Source organism: Aythya marila (assembly GCF_965140915.1).
Source record: "Aythya marila genome assembly, contig: HAP1_HAP1_SCAFFOLD_659, whole genome shotgun sequence".
In the NCBI taxonomy this organism is placed as follows: domain Eukaryota; kingdom Metazoa; phylum Chordata; class Aves; order Anseriformes; family Anatidae; genus Aythya; species Aythya marila.
In genome coordinates, this window is record NW_028136839.1 from 1 (window position 1) to 11,099 (window position 11,099).

An 11,099-nucleotide genomic window follows, 5' to 3' on the forward strand; every position below is an offset into this window, starting at 1 on the left:
CAGAAGAAAAAACACCAAAAACTATGAATTTCCCCACAAAACCACCCTAAACTCACCTGATCTTCTTCAAAACCCACAATCCACTCCCATTTCCCTTAAGGACCAACGAGAATCCAACTAAAACCCAACGGAGACCCCAAAACAAGTCAAAAACACCCCAAACAAGAACGGAATCACCCCCAAAACTGGAAGAAAATCCCCCAAAAACATAGATCCACCCCAAAACGACACTAAACCTACCTGATGTTCTCCAAAACACGCAAGTTAAACTTTTCCAACATGATGAAAAACAAGAACCCAACAAAACCCAACAGAGACCCCAAAACATGTCAAAAACACCCCAAAAAAGAACGGGATCACCCCCAAAACTGGAAGAAAATTCCCCCCCCCAAAATTTACAATTTTCACCATGATGACCAACATGAACCAAACGAAAACCCAAAACGAGACACCAAAACACGTCAAAAACACCCCAAAAAAGAAAGGGATCACCCATAAACTGGAAGAAAATCCCCAAAAAGCACAGATCCAATCCCAAAAACAGCCTAAACCTACCTGATGTTCTCCAAAACCCACAAATTTACCCTTTTCCACCATGATGACCATGGAAAACCCAACGAAACCCAATGGAGACAAAAAACATGTCAAAAAAAAAAAAAAAAAAAAAAAAAAAAAAAAAAAGAACAGGATCTCCCCAAAAAAAGAGAAGAAAACCCCAAATGCCATAGATCCACCCCAAAAGTCCCCCTAAGCCTACCTGATGTTCTCCAAAACCCACAATTTACCCTTTTTCACAATGATGACCAACGAGAACCCAACAAAACCCAACGGACAACCCCAAAACACGTCAAAAACACCCCAAAAAAGAACAGGATCACCCCAAAAAACAGAAGAAAACCCCAAATACCATGAATCCACCCCAAAAGTCCCCCTAAACCTACCTGAAGTTCTCCAAAACCCACAATTTACCCTTTTCCACCAAGATGCCAACAGAAAACCCAACGAAACCCAACAGAGACATCAAAACATGTCAAAAACACCCCAAAAAAGAACGGGATAACCCCCAAAACTGGAAGAAAATCCCAAAAAGCATGGATCCAATTCCAAAACCACCCTAAACCTACCTGATCTTCTCCAAATCCCAAAGTCCACTCCCAACCACCATAAAACCCATTAGGAACTCAACAAAATGCAACAGAAACCCCAAAACACCTCAAAAACACCCCAAAAGCAAACCGGATCAGAAGAAAATACGTGATTTAACCCCAAGAAAAACCCTTAAACCTACCTGATCTTCTCCAAATCCCAAAATCCACTCCCACCCACCATAAAACCCATTAGGAACTCAACAAAACGCAACGGAAACCCCAAAACACGTCAAAAACACCCCAAAAAAGAACTGGATCAGAAGGAAAAAAAAAAACAAAACTATGCATTTCCCTCCCAAATCACCCTAAACTTACCTGATCTTCTTCAAAACCCACAATCCACTCCCATTTAGCTTAACGACCAACGAGAACCCAACAAAACCCAACGGAGACCCCAAAACAAGTCAAAAACACCCCAAAAAAGAACTGGTTCAACCCCAACAACGAAAGAAAACCCCAAAAGCCATAGATCCACACCAAAAATCCCCCTAAACCAACCTGAAGTTCTCCAAAACCCACAATTTACACTTTTCCACATTGATGACCATGGAAAACCCAACGAAACCCAACGGAGACCACAAAACACGTCAAAAAAAAAAAAAAAAAAAAAAAAAAAAAAAAAAGAAAGGGATCACCCCCAAAATTGGAAGAAAATCCTTCAAAATCATAGATCCACCCCAAAACCACCCTAAACCTACCTGATGATCTCCAAACCCACAATTTACAATTTTCCAACATGATGACCATGGAAAACCCAACGAAACCCAACGGAGACCCCAAAACAAGTCAAAAACACCCCAAACAAGAACGGGATAAACCCTAAAAACGAAAGAAAACCCCAAAAGCCATAGATCCACACCAAAAGTCCCCCTAAACCTACCTGATGTTCTCCAAAACCCACAATTTACACTTTTCCACCATGATGACCACGGAAAACCCAACAGAGAACCCAAAACACGTCAAAAACACCCCAAACAAGAACAGGATCACCCCCAAAACCAAAGAAAACCCCAAAAAGCACGGATCCAATCCCAAAACCACTCTAAACGTACCTGATGTTCTCCAAATCCAAATGTCCACTCCCAACCACCATAAAACCCATTAGGAACTCAACGAAACCCAACGGAAACCCCAAAACACGTCAAAAACACCCCAAAAAATAACTGAATCAGAAGAAAAAACACCAAAAACTATGAATTTCCCCACAAAACCACCCTAAACTCACCTGATCTTCTTCAAAACCCACAATCCACTCCCATTTCCCTTAAGGACCAACGAGAATCCAACTAAAACCCAACGGAGACCCCAAAACAAGTCAAAAACACCCCAAACAAGAACGGAATCACCCCCAAAACTGGAAGAAAATCCCCCAAAAACATAGATCCACCCCAAAACGACACTAAACCTACCTGATGTTCTCCAAAACACGCAAGTTAAACTTTTCCAACATGATGAAAAACAAGAACCCAACAAAACCCAACAGAGACCCCAAAACATGTCAAAAACACCCCAAAAAAGAACGGGATCACCCCCAAAACTGGAAGAAAATTCCCCCCCCCAAAATTTACAATTTTCACCATGATGACCAACATGAACCAAACGAAAACCCAAAACGAGACACCAAAACACGTCAAAAACACCCCAAAAAAGAAAGGGATCACCCATAAACTGGAAGAAAATCCCCAAAAAGCACAGATCCAATCCCAAAAACAGCCTAAACCTACCTGATGTTCTCCAAAACCCACAAATTTACCCTTTTCCACCATGATGACCATGGAAAACCCAACGAAACCCAATGGAGACAAAAAACATGTCAAAAAAAAAAAAAAAAAAAAAAAAAAAAAAAAAGAACAGGATCTCCCCAAAAAAGAGAAGAAAACCCCAAATGCCATAGATCCACCCCAAAAGTCCCCCTAAGCCTACCTGATGTTCTCCAAAACCCACAATTTACCCTTTTTCACAATGATGACCAACGAGAACCCAACAAAACCCAACGGACAACCCCAAAACACGTCAAAAACACCCCAAAAAAGAACAGGATCACCCCAAAAAACAGAAGAAAACCCCAAATACCATGAATCCACCCCAAAAGTCCCCCTAAACCTACCTGAAGTTCTCCAAAACCCACAATTTACCCTTTTCCACCAAGATGCCAACAGAAAACCCAACGAAACCCAACAGAGACATCAAAACATGTCAAAAACACCCCAAAAAAGAACGGGATAACCCCCAAAACTGGAAGAAAATCCCCAAAAAGCATGGATCCAATTCCAAAACCACCCTAAACCTACCTGATCTTCTCCAAATCCCAAAGTCCACTCCCAACCACCATAAAACCCATTAGGAACTCAACAAAATGCAACAGAAACCCCAAAACACCTCAAAAACACCCCAAAAGCAAACCGGATCAGAAGAAAATACGTGATTTAACCCCAAGAAAACCCTTAAACCTACCTGATCTTCTCCAAATCCCAAAATCCACTCCCACCCACCATAAAACCCATTAGGAACTCAACAAAACGCAACGGAAACCCCAAAACACGTCAAAAACACCCCAAAAAAGAACTGGATCAGAAGGAAAAAAAAAAACAAAACTATGCATTTCCCTCCCAAATCACCCTAAACTTACCTGATCTTCTTCAAAACCCACAATCCACTCCCATTTAGCTTAACGACCAACGAGAACCCAACAAAACCCAACGGAGACCCCAAAACAAGTCAAAAACACCCCAAAAAAGAACTGGTTCAACCCCAACAACGAAAGAAAACCCCAAAAGCCATAGATCCACACCAAAAATCCCCCTAAACCAACCTGAAGTTCTCCAAAACCCACAATTTACACTTTTCCACATTGATGACCATGGAAAACCCAACGAAACCCAACGGAGACCACAAAACACGTCAAAAAAAAAAAAAAAAAAAAAAAAAAAAAAAAAAAAAAGAAAGGGATCACCCCCAAAATTGGAAGAAAATCCTTCAAAATCATAGATCCACCCCAAAACCACCCTAAACCTACCTGATGATCTCCAAAACCCACAATTTACAATTTTCCAACATGATGACCATGGAAAACCCAACGAAACCCAACGGAGACCCCAAAACAAGTCAAAAACACCCCAAACAAGAACGGGATAAACCCTAAAAACGAAAGAAAACCCCAAAAGCCATAGATCCACACCAAAAGTCCCCCTAAACCTACCTGATGTTCTCCAAAACCCACAATTTACACTTTTCCACCATGATGACCACGGAAAACCCAACAGAGAACCCAAAACACGTCAAAAACACCCCAAACAAGAACAGGATCACCCCCAAAACCAAAGAAAACCCCAAAAAGCACGGATCCAATCCCAAAACCACTCTAAACGTACCTGATGTTCTCCAAATCCAAATGTCCACTCCCAACCACCATAAAACCCATTAGGAACTCAACGAAACCCAACGGAAACCCCAAAACACGTCAAAAACACCCCCAAAAATAACTGAATCAGAAGAAAAAACACCAAAAACTATGAATTTCCCCACAAAACCACCCTAAACTCACCTGATCTTCTTCAAAACCCACAATCCACTCCCATTTCCCTTAAGGACCAACGAGAATCCAACTAAAACCCAACGGAGACCCCAAAACAAGTCAAAAACACCCCAAACAAGAACGGAATCACCCCCAAAACTGGAAGAAAATCCCCAAAAAACATAGATCCACCCCAAAACGACACTAAACCTACCTGATGTTCTCCAAAACAAGCAAGTTAAACTTTTCCAACATGATGAAAAACAAGAACCCAACAAAACCCAACAGAGACCCCAAAACATGTCAAAAACACCCCAAAAAAGAACGGGATCACCCCCAAAACTGGAAGAAAATTCCCCCCCAAAAAATTTACAATTTTCACCATGATGACCAACATGAACCAAACGAAAACCCAAAAGGAGACACCAAAACACGTCAAAAACACCCCAAAAAAGAAAGGGATCACCCATAAACTGGAAGAAAATCCCCAAAAAGCACAGATCCAATCCCAAAAACAGCCTAAACCTACCTGATGTTCTCCAAAACCCACAAATTTACCCTTTTCCACCATGATGACCATGGAAAACCCAACGAAACCCAATGGAGACAAAAAACATGTCAAAAAAAAAAAAAAAAAAAAAAAAAAAAAAAAAAAGAACAGGATCTCCCCAAAAAAGAGAAGAAAACCCCAAATGCCATAGATCCACCCCAAAAGTCCCCCTAAGCCTACCTGATGTTCTCCAAAACCCACAATTTACCCTTTTTCACAATGATGACCAACGAGAACCCAACAAAACCCAACGGACAACCCCAAAACACGTCAAAAACACCCCAAAAAAGAACAGGATCACCCCAAAAAACAGAAGAAAACCCCAAATACCATGAATCCACCCCAAAAGTCCCCCTAAACCTACCTGAAGTTCTCCAAAACCCACAATTTACCCTTTTCCACCAAGATGCCAACAGAAAACCCAACGAAACCCAACAGAGACATCAAAACATGTCAAAAACACCCCAAAAAAGAACGGGATAACCCCCAAAACTGGAAGAAAATCCCCAAAAAGCATGGATCCAATTCCAAAACCACCCTAAACCTACCTGATCTTCTCCAAATCCCAAAGTCCACTCCCAACCACCATAAAACCCATTAGGAACTCAACAAAATGCAACAGAAACCCCAAAACACCTCAAAAACACCCCAAAAGCAAACCGGATCAGAAGAAAATACGTGATTTAACCCCAAGAAAACCCTTAAACCTACCTGATCTTCTCCAAATCCCAAAATCCACTCCCACCCACCATAAAACCCGTTAGGAACTCAACAAAACGCAACGGAAACCCCAAAACACGTCAAAAACACCCCAAAAAAGAACTGGATCAGAAGGAAAAAAAAAAACAAAACTATGCATTTCCCTCCCAAATCACCCTAAACTTACCTGATCTTCTTCAAAACCCACAATCCACTCCCATTTAGCTTAACGACCAACGAGAACCCAACAAAACCCAACGGAGACCCCAAAAACGTCAAAAACACCCCAAAAAAGAACTGGTTCAACCCCAACAACGAAAGAAAACCCCAAAAGCCATAGATCCACACCAAAAATCCCCCTAAACCAACCTGAAGTTCTCCAAAACCCACAATTTACACTTTTCCACATTGATGACCATGGAAAACCCAACGAAACCCAACGGAGACCACAAAACACGTCAAAAAAAAAAAAAAAAAAAAAAAAAAAAAAAAAAAAAAAGAAAGGGATCACCCCCAAAATTGGAAGAAAATCCTTCAAAATCATAGATCCACCCCAAAACCACCCTAAACCTACCTGATGATCTCCAAAACCCACAATTTACAATTTTCCAACATGATGACCATGGAAAACCCAACGAAACCCAACGGAGACCCCAAAACAAGTCAAAAACACCCCAAACAAGAACGGGATAAACCCTAAAAACGAAAGAAAACCCCAAAAGCCATAGATCCACACCAAAAGTCCCCCTAAACCTACCTGATGTTCTCCAAAACCCACAATTTACACTTTTCCACCATGATGACCACGGAAAACCCAACAGAGAACCCAAAACACGTCAAAAACACCCCAAACAAGAACAGGATCACCCCCAAAACCAAAGAAAACCCCAAAAAGCACGGATCCAATCCCAAAACCACTCTAAACGTACCTGATGTTCTCCAAATCCAAATGTCCACTCCCAACCACCATAAAACCCATTAGGAACTGTTGAGGGATTTCTTGAAACAGCAAAAATCCCATGGCTTGCTGTAGCTGAGCAAACCAAGCTACCAGGGCAACTATGAGAAGTTCCCATGACAGTGTTCCCACATCGCCCAATTGAGGAATTCAGGAAAATATTGTTACCAGTAGCTGGCCTCAAGGACAAGGTCTATGTGACTGCTAATCACAAGGGGGTTGTTTTCTTGCATGTGGGGTTGTTTTCTTGTAGCTGTTTGTCTGAGTGCTTTTGACCAATAATCTTGTGTGAAACACTGTCCACCCCTGTTAAGTTCTCTATAAAAGTTAGGCTATTCGGGCAATAAAATGGAGCATGATCTGACTCTACGGTGTGTCTGTCGTGCTTTCGACCGTGCTTCCTGCAACATATGGCGCCCGAACAGGCTGAGACCTGAACAGGACCCGAACGGAACATCGCAGCTTCGCCGGGACAAACATCGCAGCGCAGCGGGACACCAGCGGCGCCGGCACATCCGAACGCAGGTAGACCAGGAGACCAGCGGCGCCGGGACCAGCGGCGCCGCGACCTCGCCGCGCCGTCGGGACTTCGGAGCGCCCATCCGACCGGCGCTTGAGCGGACCGGACACCGGCCCAGAAACACGGTACACAGGACTCACGGTGAGGCGTGGTATTCCCGCTGAGACACGCGGAAAACCGCGGGGAACGGGGTTTTGCGGCGGGACGTGGAATTGCGGAGGGCCGCGGGAAACGGAGTTGCGGCGGGACGTGGAATTTGCGGAGGGCCGCGGGAATTAGAGTTGCGGCGGGACGTGGAATTTGCGGAGGGCCGCGGGAAACGGAGTTGCGGCGGGACGTGGAATTTGCGGAGGGCCGCGGGAATTAGAGTTGCGGCGGGACGTGGAATTTGCGGAGGGCCGCGGGAATTAGAGTTGCGGCGGGACGTGGAATTTGCGGAGGGCCGCGGGAAACGGAGTTGCGGCGGGACGTGGAATTTGCGGAGGGCCGCGGGAATTAGAGTTGCGGCGGGACGTGGAATTTGCGGAGGGCCGCGGGAAACGGAGTTGCGGCGGGACGTGGAATCGCGGAGAGACGCGGAAAAAGGAATCGCGGAGAGACGCGGAATCGCGGTGAGACGCGGAATCGCGGAGAGACGCGGAAAAGGGAATTGCGGTGAGACGCGGAATCGCGGAGAGACGCGGAATCGCGGTGCGATACGGGCCATCCGAGATCGAGTTGCTACGGGAGACCAGAGGCGTCAGTGGACAATGGCGGCCGACCCTCACCGTGTGGCGAGTCGGCACAGAGCAGAGGGGCGGAGATCAGGACTCTGCAGCCTGTCTGACGTAACCATGGAGGCAGCGGCAGCAGCGGCTGTGCTGCTTCTCTCTGGCATTCTTTTTATAAGAAGTTATCTTGCAATGCAAAAAAAGACTATTCGTCCCCAGATCGGTGTTATAACTATGTTTCTGGATAACATTCCGTGGGGTTGCCACATTCTACAGACTATTAATGACGATTTAGCTCTATTGCAGGGCAGGAGAGCAGAGACGCAGATTACACCGCCAAATGACCACCGTCAGGCTCGTTCACAAACAGCTTCTAGGGTTGCAGCTGGCACGGCCTGCAGCCGTATAGCAGACATTACACTCTCTTTCCTAACTAGTAATCATGTGTCTCATCCATTTGTGGTGAATGGTCAGTGGCAAAAAGAAAAGGGGGAGAGTAAGGGGCGACAAAGACGGAAACGGTGCCAGGAGGATGCCACTGACACTAACAGCATGGGTAATAGGAGTAGTATAAGTGACACAGGTGACGGTGCGGGGCGGCGGCAGGCGCTGCCGCGCTGCGGGGCACTCTGCCTGCTGCTCGCCCTCGCCGGCCTGTGCACTGCTGCCGACGGTGCTAGAGCAAAATGTGAAGACTGCTCAGATGGCAGTGATGAGAGTGCTTGTGTGAAGAAGACGTGTGCTGAATCTGACTTTGTGTGCAACAGTGGTCAGTGTGTGCCAAATAGATGGCAGTGTGATGGGGATCCGGACTGTGAAAATGGGTCTGATGAGAGTGCTGAGCTGTGTCATACGAGAACATGCCGGGTAAATGAAATCAGGTGTGGTCCTCAGTCAACCCAGTGTATCCCAGTGTCCTGGAAATGTGATGGTGAAAAGGACTGCGACAGTGGAGAAGATGAAGAGAGTTGTGGCATTGTGACTTGTAGTGCAGCAGAATTCACATGCAGTAGTGGGCAATGTATTTCCAAAAGCTTTGTCTGCAATGTTCAAGATGACTGCAGTGATGGTAGCGATGAGTTGGAGTGTGCACCTCCTACCTGTGGTGTTCATGAGTTTCAGTGCAAGAGTTCTACCTGCATCCCTATCAGCTGGGTGTGTGATGATGATGCTGACTGCTCCAACCACTCGGATGAATCTTTGGAGCAGTGTGGCCGCCAGCCTGCACCTCCAGTGAAGTGTGCTACGAGTGAGGTGCAGTGCGGCTCAGGTGAATGTATCCACAAGAAGTGGCGATGTGATGGAGATCCTGATTGCAAGGATGGAAGTGATGAAATTAACTGCCCTTCTCGGACCTGCAGGCCAGACCATTTCAGATGTGAAGATGGGAACTGTGTCCATGGGAGTAGGCAGTGCAGTGGTGTGAGAGACTGTCTGTATGGCACTGATGAAGCAAACTGTAACAATGTTATTCAGTGTTCTGGACCTGGCAAATTCAAGTGCAGAAGTGGAGAATGCATAGATATCAATAAAGTGTGTAACCAGCAGAGAGACTGCAAGGACTGGGGTGATGAGCCCCTGAAGGAATGCATCATAAATGAATGTGACTGTCCAGCTGGGTTTGAGTTTATAGACAAGAGAAACTGTGGAGACATTGATGAATGTCAAAACCTTGGTATCTGTAGTCAAATGTGTATCAACCTGAAAGGTGGCTACAAAAGTGAACGTAGCCGTGGATATCAGATGATTCCTGCTACAGGAACCTGGAAAAGGTCATACTGGTACAAAGACACAAATAACACCTGTGATTGCAATGACGCTGCTAAGCAGGGTTTAGGGGTTTGTAGCATGGAGACAAGGGGTAACAACTACAGTGTTTGGAACAATTGTACAGCTTTGGCCTTACCTCCTGATGTGCTTCTGATTTGTGGGGATGGGGCCTGGCAAGGTATCCCTGCAAATGCTATCAGATGTCCATGTTACATAGATAAACTCATTGTATTTGCTCCTAGCTTGTTACAGTTGCGTGAGATCACCAGACATAAATGGACATTGCTTGCATTGGATTGCAATGATAATGTTGAATTGTGTGGGGTTGCAGCTAGAGCGGCATTAGCAATTTCAGTGCCTGGAGTGGCATCTGCGGCCGCATGTAACAACTTAGAAAAATTGGTATGCTGGGCCGAGAGGCAAGCCTATGCCACGACAGAGATGCTTGAGGAGATGTTACCAGATCAAAATAGTCTGCAACATCTGCTTTTACAGGATCAAGCTGCTATTGACATCTTGCTTTTGGCTCAAAGGAATGGGTGTGAGGACTTTAAGGGAATGTACTGTTTAAACCTTTTTGATCATAATGTGTCAATTCACAAATCCATTACTTTCCTGAAAGAGCACATGAGAAAGATTCAATATGGTATCAATCCTTTCAATCAATGGTTCACTGACTTGTTTGAAACAAAGTGTAGATGGTTGCTGGGTTTAATCACAAGGGGATTAAGGATTTGGTTTATGGTGGGGGTAATCATCGTTGTGTGTTGTAAGTATAGCTAAAGAGTTACTTGTAAAACTGCTGTGTCAGGCTTGGTTTGCTCAAAAGAAAAAGGGGGAATTGTTGAGGGATTTCTTGAAACAGCAAAAATCCCATGGCTTGCTGTAGCTGAGCAAACCAAGCTACCAGGGCAACTATGAGAAGTTCCCATGACAGTGTTCCCACATCGCCCAATTGAGGAATTCAGGAAAATATTGTTACCAGTAGCTGGCCTCAAGGACAAGGTCTATGTGACTGCTAATCACAAGGGGGTTGTTTTCTTGCAAGTGGGGTTGTTTTCTTATAGCTGTTTGTCTGAGTGCTTTTGACCAATAATCTTGTGTGAAACACTGTCCACCCCTGTTAAGTTCTCTATAAAAGTTAGGCTATTCGGGCAATAAAATGGAGCATGATCTGACTCTACGGTGTGTCTGTCGTGCTTTCGACCGTGCTTCCTGCAACAAGGAACT

General features: G+C 44.9%; 1 protein-coding gene across 1 annotated transcript; it reads left to right on the forward strand.

Annotated features, from left to right (window-relative positions):
* Positions 1-8,594: 8,594 nt before the first annotated feature.
* LOC309891427 (very low-density lipoprotein receptor-like) lies at positions 8,595-10,567 on the forward strand (the record flags this gene model as incomplete). Its single annotated transcript, XM_082785794.1, has 2 exons — positions 8,595-10,341; positions 10,563-10,567. Exons 1-2 carry the CDS (start codon positions 8,652-8,654, stop codon positions 10,565-10,567), a joined length of 1,695 nt encoding a protein of 564 aa, XP_082641920.1. The 5' UTR covers positions 8,595-8,651.
* Positions 10,568-11,099: the final 532 nt, after the last annotated feature.